The sequence below is a fragment of the Artibeus jamaicensis genome, unplaced genomic scaffold (assembly GCF_021234435.1).
Source record: "Artibeus jamaicensis isolate MK-2021 breed Jamaican fruit bat unplaced genomic scaffold, CSHL_Jam_final contig_387, whole genome shotgun sequence".
Classification (NCBI taxonomy): Eukaryota; Metazoa; Chordata; class Mammalia; order Chiroptera; family Phyllostomidae; genus Artibeus; species Artibeus jamaicensis.
The window spans coordinates 13,378,224-13,400,152 of NW_026521812.1; the positions used below are offsets into that span (position 1 = coordinate 13,378,224).

The following is a 21,929-nucleotide window of genomic DNA, read 5'->3' on the forward strand; positions in this document are numbered from 1 at the left end:
AAAGGTCACCAGTTCAATTCTTGGTCAGGGCACATGCTTCGGTTGCAGGCCAGGTCCTCAGCTGGGGGCAAGGCAACCAATGGATGCATCTCTAGCACATCAGGTGTTTCCCTCCCTCTCTATCTCTCTTCCTTCCCATCTACCTAAGTAATAAAATAAATAAAATCTTTAAAAAAAGAAAAGAAAAAAGGGAATAAAAAATAATTGCCTATGATATGTACCTACAAAGAAAATTAGGGAAAAATAGTTGAATAGTAAATATAAAATAAGGAAAGTAGTAAAAAGTAATCAGTTAAAACTGATTGTAAAAAAATTTATGTGAAAAATTGGCTTTCACAATAAAAAAAAAACAGGGACTTGTCAGCTTGGGTGAAAAAATCTAGCAGCTAGCTAAACATATTTCAAAGGAAGTAGAAGGGAAAAGTTAAAAATAAAAAAACCAGGCAAAATTATATCAGGCAAATGAAAAACTAAAAGAAGGCAGATGTGGCAAAATTAAAACAAAACCAAATGAAAATTCTATGCCAAAGCATTAAATTATATAAAGATAAAGTAAGCAAAAATGCATGCCCTAAATAATATTATCAATGAAATATTCAAAGCAAAAACTAGAAATAACCAGCATATATTTTTATCATCTATCTTTAAGACAATAAGAGTTCTCATTATTGACCCAGGATATAATATTTAAAATTATTTATTTGATAGAACAAGATGAATAAAGACAAAATAATATTAGTAAAATGTTCACTCACTTCAACAGATTTATACAGAGATCCTATACTCAACAGGGACTGTGTATTTTCTTATATAAAATGAGTATTTGGAAAAATTGATAATATACTCATAATGAAAGCTGACAAAATATATTTTAATAATAGAGATTTTTATATACCATATCCTCCAGCTACAATTGTAGAAAGCTTAGCTACTTCTAAATCAATACAACTCTCCAAAATATCCATTTGATAAAAAAGGAATTCAAATTACAATCACCAATTACACAGAAATTACTAAAAGAGAATACACTTCATACCAACCCTCTGGAATCAGCTAAAGCAGCTCTCACAGGATAAATTACAATTATAAAACATTTTTATTCTTTAAAAAAAAGAAAAGTCTCTTACTTTTTGTTTCCCTCAAAGCAGAGCCTACGGCAAGGTCTTGGTGACAAGTTTATTTGGCAGAAGGTAGAAGTGTGGCAGTGAAGAAAGCGAGAGGATGAGGGAGGAAGAGATGTTACAGGTGAGTGGGGCCCGTGGTCCTGGCTGCTATTGTGAGCGATGGTGCAGCATTGCACCGTGGTCCCCTGGAAGTCATGCAGAAAGTGCTCCGCCCTTCCCAGCAATTCTCCACATGGAAAGAATAGTTTTATTTAAAATGCAAATGGAAGAGTAAATAACCAGAAGTAAGCAATAAAAAATATGAAAAAGTACAAAAATGGGAAACTAGGAGCAGGGTTGCCAAGGAACATGTATGAAGGACCCATGGACAAAGACAACGGGATAGGGAGGCATGAATGTTGGAGGTGGGCGTGGGTAGGGCAGGGGAGAGAAATGAGGGAAAAAATGGGACAACTGTAACCAAACAACAATTAAAAAAAACAGGTAAAATTATGTTAGATCAGAGAACATTGCCTATGCTTGCAAAACCCCATACTCAACCAGACACACGCAGTGAAATATGTATTTTTTGTCTAATGAACTTTATTTTTTCTTTCATTTTATACTGCATTTTTATTCTATTTTATTTTTGTTTTTAACATTTACACCTATTACAGATGTCTCCATTTCACCTGTCTTTTGGCCACCTGTCTCGAAACCTTCCTTCACCTTCCCTCTGGCCATGATGACAGTGTTGTTTGATTCTATGGGTTACGCATATATGTTCTTTGGCTAATCCCCTCACTGTCTTTCATCTAGTACCCCTCCCCTCTAACAGTTGTCAGTCTGTTCTATGCATCCATGCCTCTGTTTCTATTTTGTTCATTAGTTTATTTTGTTCATTATATTCTACATATGCTTGATATCATATGGTATTTGCCTCTCTCTGGCTTAATTCACTTAGCATAATGTTCTCCAGATCCATTCATGCTGTTGCAAAAGGTAAGAGTTCCTTCTTTTCAATAGGTGTGGAGTTTTCCATTGTATAAAGATATTATATCTTTTTTAACCACTCATTTAACAATGGGAACTTGGGCTTTTCCCCCCAGATCTTGGCTATTACAAGTAACACTGCTATAAACATATATTGTTTTGATTTGGTGTGTCAGGATGCTTAGAATACATTCTCAAAAGTGGAATCGCTGGGTCAAAAAGCAGTTCCATTTTTGATTTTTTGAGGAATATCCATACTGGTTTCCACAGCTGCTGCACCAGTCTGCATTTCAACCAACACTGCACTAAGGTTCTTTTTCTCCACACTATTGCCAGCACTTGTTTAAGAACATATACAACTCAACACCAGGAAGACAAACATTTGAAAAATGGGCAAAGGGCCTGAATAGACACTTCTCCAAAGAGGACATGCAGATGGCCAAAAGACGTGAAAAAATGCTCAACATCACTAATCATCAGAGAGATGATACAAATTAAAACCCTAATAAGATACCACCTCATGCCTGCCAGAATGGTTACCATCAATGATAAGCTTTATTTTTTAGAAAAGTTTTAGAATTACAGAAAGATTGAAATGATAGTATAGAGAATTAACATATGCTTCTAAGTTTTCCATATTATTAACATCTTACATAAGTATGCTACATTTATTACAATTAACGAACCAATATTGATATATTACTATTGACCAAAGTCTATGCAAATAGGTAAAGACTTCATTTAGGTTTTCTTTGTTTTTACCAACTGTCCTTTTATTGTTCCAGAGTCTCATTTGGGATACCGTGTTATATTTAGTTATTACATTTCCTTAAGCTTTTATTGGCTGTGACAGTTTCTCAGACTTATTTTCAATGACCCTGACAGTTTTGAAGTGTAGTGGTTAGGTATTTTGTAGAATGTCCCTCAATTACTGCTTTCCTGATATTTTTCTCAATATTGCATTGGCTTTATAGATTCTGAGAGGAAGATTACATAGTAAAGTGCTGTTTTTATCGTACTGTATCACAGGTACATGCTGTCCACATGACTGAAACTACTGGTCTTGGCCTTGATTAGCCAGGTAATCAACTACCTGGCTAAGGTAGTCAGTGTTTCTTATATTTCTCCACTGTAAAGACATTTTCTTTCTCCCCTTCCAAATGGTAATTTTGGAAGGAAGTCATTGTGCTTAGCTCAACTGTAAAGAGTGGGAGTTATGCTCCACCTCAAGGTCACAGTGTCTACATAAATAACAAATATTCCTCGATTTTTGATTGACATTAAGTCCTGATAAACCCATTGTAAGTTCAAAATATCGTAAGTCAACCACACACTGTGGAGTGTGGGTTGTTTCACCCTCGTGACCATGAGGCCGACTGGGAGCTGCAGCTCACTGCCTCTGCCTGGCCTGAAGAGAGACTGTCTTGCTGCGTAAACCTAGCCCGGAAAAAGATCAAAACACAACATTCTAAATATGGTTTTTACTGAACGTGTGTTGCTTTCTCATCATTGTAAAGTTTAAAAGTCTTAAGTGGAAACATTATAAGTCAGAGATCTTCCATATTTGGAATTACAGAATTCCAAATTCTGTAATCCCAAACATAGAATTCTATAGGAGAGATTTGTCCCTCATCTATTTATTCAATCATTAATTTATGTTAGTATGAACTCACGGGAATTAGTGTCACACTGGGTTAGAGTTGAATACTACTTTATCTTTTGCTCAAATTGTGGCAGTTTTGGTCCCTGGGAGCTGATTCCATAGGCCTCCTTGTCCCTCTGACATACCCCGTCATTGTGGGGTTTGTTTTATTTTGAGCATCTCCTTACTTTCTGACAATATAAGATAACCCAGGCATGTCCTGTGCTGCCTATGTAAGCTCTAGAATTAGCTATTTATCCGGAGAAATCTTGTTCCTTTTTCTGGAGGATGGTCTTAGAAACCAGATTTGAATACTGGGTATGATCTTTGCTTTCAGAGTTTCATTGTTTCTAGGCTGTCTCAACTGATAGAACAAAGAAATATGTGTATGTATACTAACCCATGTACATATACATATCTATAAATGTTTCTATGTGTAACAATCTCTATCTATATTAAGCTAAACCTGAGTTTGTACTGATGTCTCCAACTTTAATCTGCAACTGCAGAATTATTCTAGCCTTCTTTACTAGTTTATCTTAAACTCTTACTTTAATACACACCTGGCTCCCACCATCTATTGTGCTTACTCAGTTTTTCAATTCCAACATATCTGGATAGCAGTATTAGAACCATTAACCTGTACTGATGAGCAAAAATGTTATCCACTGTAGTACTTATGTACATTTTCATTTGCTGTTAGTCTCATGGATTATCTATACTTCATAATTTATGATTATGTCAGCACATATTCCATATCCTTTACGCTTACTTTTTAATTTGTTAATTTTATTTGTTTGTTTATTATATCATTTCAGAACTGGACTTAACTGAGGTCAATATATAGAGAATTTCAGTCAAAAGTTAGGTGGTTTCTGTAGTCCTAGTGCTTGTCAAAACCAGAGATATATATATTTCCCACTTGCAGTTAGCCTGCTTGTTGAAATTATTATAGCACAAAGAGAAAAATAATAACTCTTCAAGACGGAAACTTCAGACAAAAACGTTTCATTGTCCCTTTATTCTCTGTCAACTACCGTGACAAGCAATAACCAGATACTGCCTGCACTGTCCCTGCCCTCTGCTTGAAGGTGGGATTCTCTAATTTGCCGAGTTGTTTGGAGTGGATGACAGTTTGTTCAACATCTACAGTGGTGCTTTTGTCGGCAGGACTGGGTTAATATCAGAAGGGGTGAAGGTGTTCCAACCTCCCTTATCACTCTCCTCAGGGAAGAAATTGGAAGCTCATGGTGTGACCCGCTGATAATCCTCATACCTCATCTGGGGCGCAAGGGCAAGTTTCTCTTTATCCTTTACATAAACAGGTAAAAAAGACAAGACTAATCTCTAAACAAAAGAGGATGAGCTGAGCATGTACACCTCAAGAAACTCTCTTCTTCAGGAGAGAAAACAGCCTGTTTTCTAGGAAAGAGCCATAGATACCGACAATTCTTTGACTAAGAACAGCAGACAAAATCAGAGTCTGTTAATCTCACCTACTTCCCATGCAGAGAAAACAAATTACTATGTAGTTGTAGCAGATATTTCAAGTTCCCCAAATGAGATTTTTCTGATGATCTCCTGAACATATTCATCTCTCTGCAATACAAAAAACACACAAAATATTTTCAGAGTCAACTACACAGCTTTGTGGATGAACTCATCTGCAAATTTGAAAGGTTTTAGGTTTCAAATCCCACAGTTAGGGAGTCCTATGGAACAGCATAATAGGGTGGTTTGCGAATCAGCCTAGTCCAGGTGAGTCTGGGAGCACTGTCTCAGAATGTTACTTCACCATCCTCGAAATAACCCCGTAAGTGCTGTTTTTGAAGGTGTGTTCGGTGAGAAAGTCATTTTTTAGGCAATTCCCTCTAAGAGTGGCAGTTTTATTTCAACAGCTACAGTTGTTGGAGTCTCAGTACAAGGCCATCCTCAGGAGAATTATCTTGCATGATGAAGGGGAAAAGTTTGCTCCTTTTTGCTATGGTGAGTGTTGCCATGGTGATAATTGGATATATTTGTCCACAGATTGACCCTTTTACTGCTTTGCTGGGACCATTTCCACATTTTTGTTACATGCATTACTCTCTAAAGTGGCCATGAATTTTAACTGATATCTGTGTCCCCAGGTTCACCCCATCAGCCCCATTATGCCCCTGAAGGAACAATGGAGAAATGTGATACAACCTTCTCAGGGAGCAGCCCAGATTCAACAATAGAATTTATATCTATTAGTTTTACCAAATAGAGATAGTATACATTAAATAAATTGCTATATATAATTATCTATCAATCTATCTACCTAATCACCACTCTCTGCAGTTTCCATCCTTTTATGGACAGAAGGAAGTAGTCATTCCTAAACATTTTTGGTGAAATTTTCCTTTTACAAGTCTCAAACACTCTGGCATACTATTTTCTTCTCCACTTAAGGAAAAAATGCAGGAAAAAGTGAATTTGCTGGTTTTTTTCCTCAAATAAGTCACACCAAGATTTATGTGTGCATTGCTCAGTAGTGGTAACAATGGCAGCTCCAGCTGGAAAGCAAGGTGAGTACATGAAATGCAGTTCAAAGTATATTGTTTGTATTATCAAAAGTGGGATTGTTCTGAATTTCTTATTGTGAAAATTTATTTCCTTATAGGTGCTTTGTTATTAATTATGAAATGCCTTTATATTCCAATATTTTTTGTATTTTGGCCAGTATCAGTAATAAAGTGTTCTATAGTTTATAAATTAATTATGAGTCATGTTTAAAGAAGTAATATAACTTGGAGGTTAAGAAGGCATGCTCTGAACCAGGTTGTCTGGTTTTGAATACAGTACCACTGTCTACCAACTGGGCTGTGTGACCCTGAGCATTTTATTTAATCTTTTCCTTGCCTCAGTTTACTCTTTAGAGAAATTTGGAGAAATCTAGTTCAATGTCACAGAGTTGTAGTGAGCATATCTAATTAATGAACACATGTCAACTACTTAGAAAATGCCTGGCACAGAGTAAGCACTCAATAAATGTTAGTTACGCATTATTGTACTCTTATCATGTCATAATCGGTTTCAATTGTGTGGTAATATACTCTAGTCTTAAATTTTTACTCCTAATGTATTTGGTATTTATAACCAAGCTGCAAAATATATTAGCTTCCTAACCATCTGGTTTATTATGTTATAGCTCACAGCAAAAATAAGGAATTTAATAATAAGGCAATTTTCTTTGAGATTACAGACTAAATATCTCCCACCTCATACAGCAATGTTGCAATATAACTAAAGCTGGACCACATTGCTCTCACTCTGAAATAAACCTAAGCCCTGGCTGGTGTAGCTCAGTGGATTGAGTGCAGGCCTGCGAACCAAATGAAATAAACCTAACATGAAGTGTGATTGGAGGAAAAAAAACACACAAAAATATAATACACATCCCTAAAAATATGGAAAGCAACTTAATTTACTAATGGTTTTAGTCACAGTACACAACAGTATTTCTTGATTTTAAAGACTTAATTTTTTTTAGAGAGAATGGAAGAGAGGGAGAAAGAGATAGAGAGAAACATTGATGGGTGAGAGATACATGGATGGATTGCCTCTCACACCCCCCCAACTGGGGACTTGGCCTGCAACCCTGGCATATGTCCTGACTGGGAATCAAATCAGTGACCTTTTATGACCTTCCAGTTCCCAGGTCAAAGCTCAATCTACTGAGCCACATAAGCCAGGGAAACAAAATTTCTTTAAATTTGTTTCACATATCTTTCCTGTACCACATGGTAGAACAGATCACCCTAAACTTTTATCCTCAGACTTGAAACATTTTCTAAAGCCAGCCTTGATTGATCATCGCCTTCTTGCTCTCTTTTCTTTCTTTTCTATAATTTTCTTCTGCAAGCAACTCTTTTGTCATTGCCAATTTAAAACAATCTAACTAGCTAAAACTCCTTTCCCTCATCTGGTACTCTGATCTACACACCAAATCTCAAGAATTTAATAGGCAAAAGAGAATTCTTTATAGTGGGCAGGAAAGAAAGACAATATGAAAATGTCCTAATATTTTATGTAACAATTTGGAGTTGTAAAACAGGAAAAAATAAAAATACATAGTACTGACATGTACTTATATAAACTTATAGTATTTATTTTTCAAACCTTTCTTATGCTTACTATTTAACCTGCAAAATAAATGTAAAAAAATAGCTTTAATTATAATAATGGATTCTTTAGAAATATGGAAGCTTGTAAGGTAAGTCTACTTTAAGAAAGAAAATGAAGATCAATCAATTGTAATCAACAGTAATGATCTGTTATACTTTAAAGCATTATAGTTGCATATTAGTGATAAATATAATTAAGCATGTGTTTTGGACAGTGGACTTTATTTTCAAAAGTTGACAAAAAATAATATTAAAATTCTGTTTTATCATAATAGTTGAGCTACCCTTTTTGAATCTTAGTAATTTTTTGGATCTCTATTCCTTATTTTGTTTAAACATAATTTTGTAAATCACTAGAATACTGTGGGCTTTATTGGGTTATGTTAGTAATTTTTGTTTCTGTGTTAGAAAGAATATTTTACAGAAAAACTTGTGACCAAATTCTATGAAACAGATTGATTTTTCCAATTCAAAGTTTATCTTACTATCTTCAAAATTCATTATCTTAGTGTTCATGGTTAGTATTAACAAAAAAATTACTTGACAAATGCAAGAACAAGATGAATTTTATTGTTAAAGACATCAACAAATTTGAAAACTGCCACAAAAATGAAGTATTATGAAAAACAAGGATATTTTAAAACAAGTGAAAAAAATTATCCTGGAAAGCATATTCAAAAGTAATAAAGGGATACAGGCAAGTGAAGAATTTAAGTTAGACAATTTCAGCTTTACTTAGATAATACAAATATTATATGCCAAGATTGTAAGAAACTAAAAAATTTGCTGTCTTTATATGGACAAATAATTGATGAACAAAAAAGTCTCCCTGAATCAGATTCTTAGTATTGGAGGGAATCATTAAGGGTGATATGTAGCATCCTGTTTAATTATTTGTATACATGTTTCCCTTACATGTGATGTGTCTCTCTCACCAGACGGTGAGCTATTGGGAACAGCAGTCTCGTCTTACCTATCTTATTGCTCACACAGCCTAGCATGTCATGTAGCAAAAGTACCTGGCACACAGCATACATCTTATATATGTTTGATTAGTAGATGGCTAGTGAGTGATTTCATAGAGATGATCAGAGACTCTGGAAGAAGAAACAGAATACATTTGCTTCAGCTCCTGTCTCCTTTTGATTGTTAGCTTCAGCCTAGGTGCAGCATGTGCTCATTCTACTCTGCTCTGTTTGCCACTGTGAGGGTAGCCTGCTGTTCTACAGCTGTGCTGTAGCCTGGGTAAAGGCTAATTTAGTGGTAAAATGTTAGCAAGCCTGTTGTGCCAGTTACATAAGTCACATTCTTCAATTAAACTTTTAATGAATTTGATATTTTATCTCCAGACGTCTGACTCCTTAGTGTACCTCTCAGTTTTGACCTTGGATGAGAAAGAGGAGTGCTATTTATTGGCCTTCCATGTACTACAAGCTTTTAAAAGGGCATTCTGTTGATAAAATAAAAGTACATGTTAATAAAAATCAAATAATGTAGTAGGGCTTATAACAAAAAGCAAGACCCTTTGACTCATTGCTGCTCCAATCCTGTCACATTTCAACTTTTCAGAAGCCATATTCAAATGTTTGTTTTTAACTTTCTTGATAATTTTCTTATTGATCAATATATTAAAACTATGCCCTTATTTACCAATTTATCAAGTTTAGATATAATCCATTGGCTTTCTTCTGTAGTTTGTGAAGGTTTAGTGTACTTACACCATCCCTGTACTAAAGGATTTTTTTTTAGGTCTTGCATTTTATGTACTAATATTGTGATTATGGTAGAAGACATTTTCACCTATAGTTGTGATATGCGTTGTGTGTATTGCCTAGTAAGATCATGTATTGCACATTTAGACATTAACTAAATACATATGGAGTGATATAATCTACATTCAAACTTTTTCTTTTAAAATGTGAATATTCCCCTTATGAATGCTATTAAACATTCACAAGAAACATTTTTAAATGGCCAATATTAGCAGTCCATAGTTGCACTGTAATTTATTTAACCTTCAACATGTTATGAAATATTTAGAAGGTTTTCCAATTTTTTAAAGTTACAAATAACCTGTCTGTACACATCCTTATAATATATCCATCAGCTGCATGTCTGAACCTGGGAGTAGATTCCTAGAAATGGATTACTGAGTCAAAATTTTTTGATAGCATACTGCCAATTTCCTTTCAAGGAAATTTTTGCTTGTTTGTGCTCTTAATAATACTGAAAAAGAGTAATTATTTTATTAAATATTATTCAAGCCTAAGCATATTCATGCTTCAGAGTGTTCAAATTTTGTAAATTTAACATGGGTACCTTGTTTTAGCTTGCATTTTTAAAAAATTATGTTTCTTCATGGTTATTATTATTAAATAATATTTCAATTTCTTTAGCTATATCATTAATTTGACTTTTTAGATATTTTAGAGAAGTATATTGCAAATTAATTTACTTCTTTGTTTTACCATTATTTCCTCTTCTTTACATTTAAAAATTCTAAAGGAAAGTTTTAAGTATTAACAATCTCAGGAAAATTTCACAGTGAAGTAAAAATTAGCACCATGGCTACTTATATTTATTTTGCCTTTCACTGCATACTGTGGGTCATGGAATGTCAATAAAACATTTTGCAATTGAAATATGTGTTATAATCATTGCAATTGCTGCCATCTTGAGGTGAGATGGTTTTTATAAATTAAAAGGCCAGTGATAATGTTTATTATACTTACATATTTGATGCTTTATGATCCTTTTTTAATATTGTTCTTTCCTGTGTTTTATCCCATTTACTTTTTAACATTGGACTTCTGTGGTCTATGATGTGTGTGTTTTATGTCATTAGCAAATAAAAAAATCACTGTAGTGGCCTATGATTAAGCAGAAGTAAAGAGGCTACCAAGTTTTTTTTTTTTTTTAACTTTATTTATTTAAAAAAAGATTTTATTTATTTATTTTTAGAGAGGAAGAAAGAGAGGTAGAGAAACGTCAATGTGTGGTTGCCTCTCATGTGCCTCCTACCAGGGACCTGGCCCACAACCCAGGCATGTGCCCTGACTGGGAATGGAACCCATGACCCTTTGGTTTGCAGGCTGGTGCTCAGTCCACTGAGCCACACCAGCCAGGGCCTTTATTTATTTTTTTAATTGCATTGTATTGTTTATGCTATTCCCGTTGTCCTAATTTTTCCCCCTTTGTACCTCTACACCAACCGCCTGCCTCCAGCTCCTTTAGGTCATCCCCACACCATTGTCCATGTCCATGGGTCATGCGTATATGTTCTTTGACTACTATATTCCCTGTGCCATATTTTACATCTCCATGATATTTTGTAACTTCCAGTTTGTACTTTGTAATCCCTTCTCATTTTTTGCTCATTCCCCCAACTCTCCTCCTATCTGGGAACCATCAAAACGTTCTCTGTATCTATGATTCTGTTTCTGTTCTGCTTATTTTATTTTTTTAGATTCAACTTTGATAGATGTGTATTTATTGCCATTTTAGTGTTCATATTTTTTATCTTCTTCTTCATCTTAAAGAAGACACTTTAACATTTCACATAATAGTGGTTTGGTGATGACTATCTTTAGATTTTTCTTGTCTGGGAAGCTCTTTATCTGTCTTTTTATTCTAAATGATAACTTCACTGGGGAGAGTAATCTTGGTTATAGGTTTTTGCTTTTCATCACTTCGAATATTTCATGCCAATTCCTTTTAGCACGAAAAGTTTCTTTTGAGAATTTAGCTGACAGTCTTATAGGAACTCCCTTGTAAATAACTAACTGATTTTGACTTGCTGCATTTAAGATTCTCTTTGTTGTTAACTTTTGACATTTTAATTATGTGTCTTGATGTGGGCCTCTTTGCGTTCATCTTGTTTGAGACTCTTTGCATTTCCTGGACTTGCATGTCTATTTCCTTCACCATGTCAGGGAAATTTTTCTGTCATTGTTTTGTCAAATAGGTTTTCAGTTTCTTACTCTCTTTCTTCTCCTTCAAGCACCTCCATGATGCAAAAGTTGCTCTCCTCGAAGCTGTCCCAGAGGCTCCTCACAGTATCTTCATTTTTTTTATTCTTTTTTCTTCTTGCTGTTTTGATCGGGGTTTTTTTTTGTTCCTTATACTTTATTTAAATCAGTAATTTGATGCCCGGCTTCATGCATCCTACTGTAGATTTCCTTTAAATTGTTCTTTATTTCAATTAGTGTATCCTTCATTTCTGAGTAGATTTTTTTTTCATGCTGTTGAGGTTCTCACTAAATTCATTGAGCATCCTTATAACCAGTCTTTTGAACTCTGCACCTAGTAGATTGCTTGTCTCCATTGTGTTTAGTTCTTTTTCTGGAGTTTTGATCTGTTCTTTCATTTGGTCCATGTTTCTTTGTCTCCTCATTTTGGCAGCCTCCCTGTATTTGTTTCTATATACTAGGTAGAGCTTCACTGACTCCTGTTCTTGGTAGCGTGAACTAATGTAGTAGGTGTCCTGTAGGGTCCAGTGGCAGAGCTCACCCCCATTACCTAAGCTGGGGTACCCAAGATACAGCCACCATGTGGGTTGTGTCCACTCTCCTTTTGCAGTGGAGCCTTGATTGCTATTGGCATATTCAAGGTCAGCCACTGCCTGTGTTTTGTCCACGATCACAGAGCATAAGCTATGAAACAATCTGTAGATGACTGCTACTTGTGTTGGGCTTGGAGGCTCCCCAGCAAGGCTGATTGCTGCTAGTTGTATGCAACTTAATGAGAAGTATAGGGCTGGTTGAAGCCAAATGCTGCTTGTTTGAGAGAACTAAATCTGAAGCATCTGACCAAGACAAGCCATTTGTATGAAAACACTTTGGATGAGCCCATAAGTTGGATGGGGCAGGGCTTTAGCTGTGTCCATGGATGATCAGTTTCTTTTCTCCAATATATAGAGCTGTTTGCCACAGTGGTAGGAGCCCTGAAATTTGAGCCCAAGTCCAAAAATGAATGCATGCTACTTTATTAACAAGTATTATCTAGTTTAATGATGAAACATATATATCTTACGTTTATAGGAAATACTTGGAATAATAGGTCATTTAAAATTCTTATATAAAAATACTTTTGATTGTGCGCTTGGCTATTTTAAAATTCAATCTGATAGCTCACTAAAGTGGAGGGTTAAATTCATTTAAACATATCAGTATTTGAGACTTTTTCTATTATGTATCATATTTTTGTACATTTTATTTTTTTCTATTTTTCTTATGTTTTTGTTTTCTTTCATGACTTTTCAGTTAAATTGATTGAGGCTTTCTTTTATTTTTTTAAAAATATTTTATTTATTTATTTTTAGAGAGAGGGGAAGGGAAGGAGAAAGAGTGGGAGAGAAACATCAATGTGTGGTTGCCTCTCATGTGTTCCCTACTGGGGACCTGGCCTGCAACCCAGGCATGTGCCCTGACTGGGAATTGAGCCAGCAACCCTCTGCTTCACAGGCCCGTGCTCAATCCACTGAGCTACACCAACTGGGGGGAGGCTTTTTTCTCTCATTTAATTTTCCCTCTATTTTTCAAGTGTAAATTCTCATTTTAATGGTTACATTAGAAATTTTACCATGCCTACCTAACCAAATTTAATGTTTTAAACTTCCTTTATGAAAAGTGGGACTTTTGTTCAAGATGGGGGCATACATAAACATGGTTCACCTCCTAGAAGAGCCACATCAAAATTACAACTAAACTATAGAACAACCATCACTCAGAAATGCCAAAAATCAAACTGAATGGAAGTCTGACAACTGCAGAATTAAAGAACCCACATCAGTCAAGACTGGTAGGGGGGCAGAGACACAAACTTGGCTGTTCCCACATGTGGAAAAAAATATGGGGGGTATATCTCAGGAGTGATGAGTCCCAGCCCGACACCAGGCCCCCAGCCCAGGGTTCCAGTATCACAAAAATAAGTCCCCAAAACTGGCTGCAAAAACCTGTGGGGATTGAGTCAATGGAAGAAACTTCTGGAGTCCCAAGCAGTTCTCTTAAAGAACCTATGCACAGACTTACACAGACTCAATCCCTCTGAGCTACAGCATTAAGGTAGCAGCTTGAAAGGCAAAGGGTGGGGTACATGGAAGAACCGAAATATCTGGCATCAAGGGTGAGCAGTCATGGGTAGCTTTCTCCCAGGTAAAAAGGCAGGCAGAGGCCATTGTCCCTTTTAGGAACCCTCCCTATGCAGAGCCACAGAACTGGGAGGTGGGTGCCATATCTGGGACTCTATCAACCCAGCTAACACTATTTGCCCTGCCCTGGAGAGCCCTGGAGAGACTCTATCCCATCCAACTTATGGACTCACCCCAGTGACTTTTCCATATGAATGGCTAGTCATGCTTGCCTCATGCTTCACAAATTCCTAAATCCTTTCAAACAAGCAACATTCAGTCTCTGTGAGCCTCCTGGCCCCATACCTCTTGTTAGGAGGCCCCAAACCCAGCATTAGCAGCAGCCAGCCTAGATTCACAGCTTGGCTATGCCTGTGAATCTCCAAGTTCAGCATAAGTCACAGCCATCTCAGATTGCTTTATAGCACAGGCAAGGAGGCCTGAGATGATAGAACACAGGTGGGATGACCTTGAGGTACACCATCCGGGAAAAACCAGAGCCTTTGTACTCAGTGGGTAGCTACAGACCATGTTGATCATGTTAGAGCACTACCACCCTGCCCCCACACAGCTAGCTGGTCCTCCATGGAGTACAGAGGTTGATGGTCAGTGGTCACAACCAGTCCTTGCAGCTGACTGGCCTGGGTAAATCCCTCCTATCGACTTGCCAAATGCAGTCAAGGCTCATCTATAAGAAGAGGGTGCACTCAGCCCAATGAAAGGTACACCTTGAGTATGCAACTTGAGTGACAGGGGAGGCTAGGCCACAGGACCCTACAGAACACCTACTACATTAGGCCACACTATCAAGACATGGAGTTGAAGAAGCTCTACCTAAAACATAAAAACAAACACATGGAGGCTGCCAAAATGAGACAAAGAAACATGGCTCAAATGAAAAAACAGATCAAAACTCCAGAAAAAGAGCTAAAAGAAATGGAGATAAGCAATCTACCAGAGGCAGAGTTCAAACACTGGTTACAAGGATGCTCACGGAACTTACTGAGGATCTCAACAGCATAAAAAAGATCTAATAAGAAACGAAGGATACACTAATTAGAAAAAGAAGAATTTACAAGAAAACAACAGTAGAGTGGATGAAGCTGAGAATCAAATCAATGATTTGGAAAATAGGGAAGATAAAAACAACCAATGTGAACAACAGTAAGAAAAAAAGAATAAAAAAATAAAAACGATGATAGTGTAAGTAGCCTCTGGGACAACATTAAGTGCTCCAATATTCATATCATAGGAATGCCAGAAGGAGGAAAGAAAGAGCAAGACATTGGAAACATATTTGAAAACTTTCCTAATTTGCTGAAGGACTAGACAGACATACAAGTCCTGGAAGCACAGAGTCCTAAACGAGCACAGAGTCCAGGATGCAAAGAAGTCCACTACAAAGACATATCATAATTAAAATGCCAAGGTTAAAGATAAGAAGAGATTCTTTAAAGCAGCAAGAGAAAGGTTACCTACTGGTCAGTTCCTATAAGACTGACTGCTGATTTCTCAAAAGAAATTGCAGGCTAGAAGGGATTGGCAAGAAACAGTCAATGTCATGAAAAGCAGAGACATACTCTACCTTGCAAAGCTATCATTTAGAATTGAAGGGCAAATAAAGTGCTTCCTGGACAAGAAATAACTAAAGGGGCTCATCAACACCAAACCACTATTATATGAAATGTTAAAGAGACTTAAACAAAAGAAGATTGAAACTATGAACAATAACATGGCAATAAATACATACCTATCAGCAACTGAATCTAAAAAGAAACTAAGCAAACAGAGACAGAATCGTAGATTTGGGGAATGTTTTGACAGTTGCCAGATGGGAGGGTGGTATAGGAGGAACAGGTGAAGAGATGAGGGATTAAGAAGTACAAATTGGTAGTTACAGAATAGCCATGGGGATGTAAAATTCAGTATAGGAAATGAATTAGCCAAAGTACTTATATTCATGACCCATGGACATGAACAATGGTGGAGGGATTGACTGAGGTGTGGGTATTGTTGGGTAGAGTGAGGCAAAAGGGGAAAAATTGGGACATGTGTAGTAGCAAAATAAATAAAATATAATTTAAAAATATAAGGACTTCAGAATACTTCAACTTATGATTGCACTTCCTACTTACACATGGTCGCTTACAGCTTTTTAGTACTATGCATTTATATCTACAAATTAAATTATAGATATTATTATTTTTATATAGACAATATTTATTGAAATTTACTTAAATGCATTGTCTCCCCGCCCTCTGCCCCCCATTTCCTTTTGGCCTACTTTTTCTTCTTGCATCTCAGGCATTCTTTTAAGGTTATTTTTCTTCTATGTTATTTTTTTTAAAACAGAAGTTTTCATACTGTGCAGTTCATTTCCACACCTCTCCTCTCCTCTCCCAACCAGGCATTTAAAAATACATAGCAACATTTTTGTCATCACAATGATTTAGTGGTACTTCCTAGCTTTTTAAATGTGAGCTAGGAATGACAAACATCCTACACTTAGGACAAAAAAGTTGTTCTGGTTCCTTTATGAATTTCAATGGTTCTGCTGGACATTCATGTAGATGAAAAAGCCTTTGATGAATATCTGAGTCTAGGAACTAGCTCCATTAGATAAATCTGACATTTAGCAGTTTTCATACACTAAGTTTTCCATGATCACATAAACTTTGTAAATCAAGAGTATTTTAATTTTGTTCTGAATTTTTAAAAGAACAGTTTTTTCATAAAGTCACATCACTAATGGCTCTATTAATCCTGGATCTGGGTTGCCAATACACCTCACCTTACTACGTAGCTGTCACATTGCAGGTGATTCTGTGCATGTTCATTCACAGACATATGCACATACATGTATTGAGTTGCGCAGCTTCACCCACACATAAAGTTACAAGTGTGCATACTCTGCTAAAACGTTTTTTTCTTTATGTAGTCATGAGGAAATGAAGATTAAGAATACATTTTACCGAGAAACATGCTGCTAGGGCTAGCAAAGACATATACTTATGCCCCTGTAAGCAATGGCATACACATGAGTGTATTGATCCTGGCTAATAAATAGATTACATCAGATGTTGGACTGGGGAGTAAAATAAGCTGGATAAGAGAGAATTTACTGGCACGCCACATGAACATGGCTTGGGTTTGGGTTGGTTTATTGTAACTTGGACATGACCATCATCTGGGCATTTATCAAGACTGAAAACTGGGTGAGGAAAAATGATTATCCATTGCAGCTTCCTGCAGAGTTAGCTTTATAGGCGGTTATCTCGTGGAGTCTCTCTAAAATTCATCTGTGCCCTGCTACTTGCAACATAAATCTCTAATCCCCTAAATGTGTCAAACAGGACCATTTCAGATGTGGCCTGTTTACTTCTCCAGGCTCCTTACTTCCTCTTTCAAACTCCTCTTTCAAACTAACTCAAGTGTCAGAATTTGTTATGCTCTCTCAGGTCCCAATCCTTTGCATCTTTGCATTAAAAGATGATTCTGGGTTTCCACAGCACTGGCACATTTCTCTACTATAAAACTGAACTGCAGAGTTGTACTCTTTAGTTTCTTTTTGTGTCTGTTAGATTATGAAGGCGTCCTCTTCAAAGGTCTGGGCAAGTGCTGGGTTAGGGGTAGGATTAGCTGTTAAAGGAAATGAGCATTGCAACGTATCAACACCATTCACTCTTCAGTTGAAATTTTCAGGCAATTTCAGTTTCACTTCCTTTTTCTTTTATTGACCTTTCTCCTTCGCACTTTACCCTCCCACCTATACTCCCTTAATTAAGAAGTGCAAGGGCACACACCCTCCAAGAACCTAGCAGGTCATCTAATAGTACTCCCTCCCACCTAGGAAACCACGCCGACGTGCTGACGTCACCGTAGTGCTGACGTTCGTCGTTCAGCCCACCTCTCTGAGTCTTCTTGAGAGATGTTTTTTGCGGTTACGTGCAGGCACCTTGAACTCTTTTGGTACCGAAGACCAGCCGCTACGAGCACCTAAGGCAGGGCCTCGCGGACCCCGGCTTCCCCAAAGTAAGGTGATTTGTTTTCCGGCTGGACACAGGGGCAGCCAGGGGCCCACCCCGAAGTGCTTGCCACGGTTTCCCGGGGAACGGCGCTGTACGCAAGCCGGGGCTGGGTGGGGGCGCGCGTGCGCAATGAGCAGCGTTTCCTCGGACCCAGAGTAAAGGGCGTGGGCTTTTGATTTTTTGACAGACGATGGCCCATTTCTCGGGAGAGGACCAGGCGATGCTGCAGGCGATGTTGAGGCAGTTGTTTCAGAACGTGAAGGAGAAAATCACTGGTGCTCCCTCCCTAGAGTGCGCCGAGGAGATCCTCTTACACCTGGAGGAAACTGATGAGAATTTTCACAAGTAAAATTGCTTTTGATGTCTTAAACCACGTGACCCAGAAAAGTAAAAATGTAGTTGGATTAAAAAATGGACCTTTGATTATTGTTAAAATTAGCACCCAGGTTGGAGGTTTATTATTTCATTTATCCAAATGCCGAATTTATTTAATTATTCTTTCCTTATTTTCCAAAACATCTGCCTACCTTTTTTTTACTGCCACACCGACATACCCTAATTCTCCAGTTCTTTTTCTTCCTGGGCAGTGCAGAAACATTAATTTTAATTATATGTGTTCTTTTGAGAGCAAATCTATTATTTCAAAGTAGACCTGTTTCTATACCAAAAAACATTTGGTTCCCAAGATTCCTGTTCTTTGGCCGATCCGATATCTCGATGGCTGCAGCAATTACCCATTTTGAGGACTGCAAAAATCCTGAAGTGAGGTTACTAACTTCCTATGGAATAGCTTGAATTTCTATGAAGGAATGAGGCACACACTCAGATGTTTGTGATACTTGTCAGGAATTTGTGTCATAGAAGTACAGAGTGCTCTGGGTTGGGGAGCAGTACGGTTAGGAAGGTGAATGAGAGAGGTACAATTTCAGGTATATCTTAAAGGATGTTTCTTTAGAGGCCTGTGTTTTTCTTTTGATTTGATTCATATAATTTAAGCCTCTGCATTGAAAAGTTTACTGCTGGGTGTGTCAACTTAGTAGTAGTAGTGGTGTTTTTAATTTTGTGTTTGCATTTTATTTCGATCTCACAGAGATGACATTTAAACTTTTTACTTTTTAATATTAACCTTTACTGACTTTGGGGTGCCCTGAACTTACCCTTATCTGAAACTCTTACTCTTTTCATACCTGGGCGTCAGGGGATCCTGGAGCCCTTTAATATTTTATGCAAAAGTTTGTGTTTGCTTGCAATTTTATGGAGGAAGCATATACTTTTTCACCAGATTTGCAAGGGCATTTTAAAACATGGAAGAAATTTCTATTAATGTGGAGTTTCTAATTTCATTAGTGTTTCTGGTTATACTTAAGGCTTCTTTTGTATTTCCCTGATTTTCTTGTTTATTTCTTCATTAAATCCACTACTAATAGCAGTTATGGATGTTAATTTCTGTTTTTATTTTTTTCTTTGTGGAAAACTTTTAACACTTGTGTAATGAATGCTTAGTTCATTAATTTGCAGCTTTTCTTCTTTTTTTAAATGTAAGTATTTATGGCTATACGGTGGCCTGTAAGTATTGCTTTAGCTGTGTCAATTTTAAGATGCTTTTTAAGCTAAAGATGGCTCCGTGTGGTAAAGATGGCTCATTAGTCTAACAAGTCTTAAAATAATGCAATTCACTCTTATTCAGTAGTTCATTAGATAGACTAAATGCCTGCTGGTTAACTAGTATAGTTAATGTTTACTGTTTACTGAAGAGATTTATTTGTGGCCTACCTAAAAAATATCCAGACACACTCATATCATAAGTAATGTGTAGTCCTAAAAGTAAGATTTATAGTCCTAACAGTATTTGAATAGTTTGTAGTGTTCAAAGTATAGATAGTAAAATTCTTGTGTTAGCCTCACTAACCTGAGATCTGTGCCTTAGGTGGAAGGATCCTTTACATCAGAAAGGAAAGGTGGAGGGGGAGACTCTGCCTTCAGTATTTTCATGCTCTTACAATCTCAGAGTTAGAAGAGATCCTAAAGGTTAATTAGCTCAGGTGCTCATATTTTCATTTGTCTTTTTTTTCACTGACTTTAGTTCTTTTTTGAACCCTAAGCCTTCTTAGGTCACTTAGATATGCCTTGCTTCCCTACATGTTTCCTACTGCAGAATGTCTGTCTGTCCTCCCATCTCCACTTTCAGAACATTCCTTCTTTAAACCTGCCTGCTGTTGTCATGATGTTAGTAAGAAAAATAATCTTATTAAACAGATTCACAGGGGAAACTGGTGTCCCTAGGCCATTTTTATAAGAGAATGGTTGTTAAAATAATTGAGTCCATAAATGATGGAATTTCAGGTAGTGTAAAAAAGCGGGTGCAAATGTAATCATGTGAGCAGAAACTACAATATAGGCAGTATAGCCCTATTGGGCAGGTACCCCAAACTATCTCTGCTTTTCATAGCCTCTTCTAGTTTTTTTTTACTGTAATCTCTAAACATTCTCTAAAAGGCCCAAACTTTCTCTCTTTTTTCTGAAAGTAGCAGCAAGGATCTGAAGTCTGTGGGAGGTGAGAAAGGTAGGGAAAAGGACTTTGCTTATGTTACGTGTGCTTGTGTTGTGTAAATTTTTATACTTGGACTGCCCCTCTTATAAAACAGATAGCCCTGGTTTGTGTATTGGCTACACTGGAATCAGGCAGAGGCCATTTATAAAATACCGGTGAATCAAAATTTAGTGGGCCCTGGCAGGGGAGGAGTGGTAGAGGCTGGACCTTGGTATTTTTGAAAAAATTCCTTACATGATTCTGATATGCAGCCAAGGTTGACTTACTTGCATTTCAGTGTATCTAGTATTACAGTGGTTCTTCCTTTATCCCAGGGGGATATATTCCAGTGCCCCCAGTGGGCTTGTGAATTCTAGGATAGTATCACACTCTATATATACCATTTTCTTTCCTATTTACACAAGCTTTTTACATAAAGGAAGCGCTTTATGGCTTTACTTTGGCATATCCGAATTGCTAACGTCACTACTCTTGTTTTGGGGATCATTATGAAGTAAAATAAGGTTTGCTTGAACCCAAGTACTGCAATACCTCCAGAGTTAATCTGACAACTGAGATGGCTAAGTGACTAATGAGCAGGGAGTATGTCTGGCGTGGATATGCTGGACAAAGGGACGACTCATGTCTGGAGAGGGATGGAGCAAGAAGGCAAGAGATTTCATTATACTACTCAGAATGGTGCTCATTTAAAAACTTATTGTTTATTTATAAAATATTCCATTTAATATTTTTGGACCACAGTTGACCGTGGCTCACTGAAACTGAGGAAAGAGGAACCACAGATAAGGGGGAACTACTGTATGGCTTTACTAACCCTAATGATTGTAGCTCTGAATCTGGTATTTTTGGTTTGATATGGAAGGAACTCAGTAATATGTATTGAATTGGGTTTATTCTTTAACAGAGGAATCGACCAGTGACTGTAATTAGTGAAACACTAGTGTGTTTCAGTGTTAATTTCAAGAAAACATTAATTATGTAAAGTGCTATCCCTTTGTAGAGAAATTGCTAATACCTGTGTGCTTCTGTAATTAGCGAATACATTTTTAGTGTTTACTATGAATCAGAAGTTCTACTTTTGATCAAAAGCCTGCTGGTGATGTAAAATACTCATTGTTTGTTTTTACATAGCCTTTTCTATACTAATATGATACATGGTTAAATTTATCCTTTAATAAATGCCATGATTTTGAAATATAATGTTTTAAGAATTCCACATCTAGCATTATGATTCATAACTTAAACTAATAAAATATATTTTAAAAACATACCCTTACTGATAAATTTCTTTGTATATGATTGAAAAAGTTCTTGCTTATTTAAATAGCTAAGAGGAT

General features: G+C 36.7%; 1 protein-coding gene across 1 annotated transcript in view; it reads left to right on the forward strand.

Annotated features, from left to right (window-relative positions):
- Positions 1-17,911: 17,911 nt before the first annotated feature.
- TBC1D32 (TBC1 domain family member 32) overlaps positions 17,912-21,929 on the forward strand; it is a 181,602-nt gene continuing 177,584 nt past the window's right edge. Inside the window, exons 1-2 of the mRNA XM_037139635.2 lie at positions 17,912-18,045; positions 18,229-18,386. Coding sequence (XP_036995530.2) covers positions 18,232-18,386 — 155 coding nt within the window. The 5' untranslated portion in view covers positions 17,912-18,045; positions 18,229-18,231. The remainder of the gene's footprint in view (positions 18,046-18,228; positions 18,387-21,929) is intronic.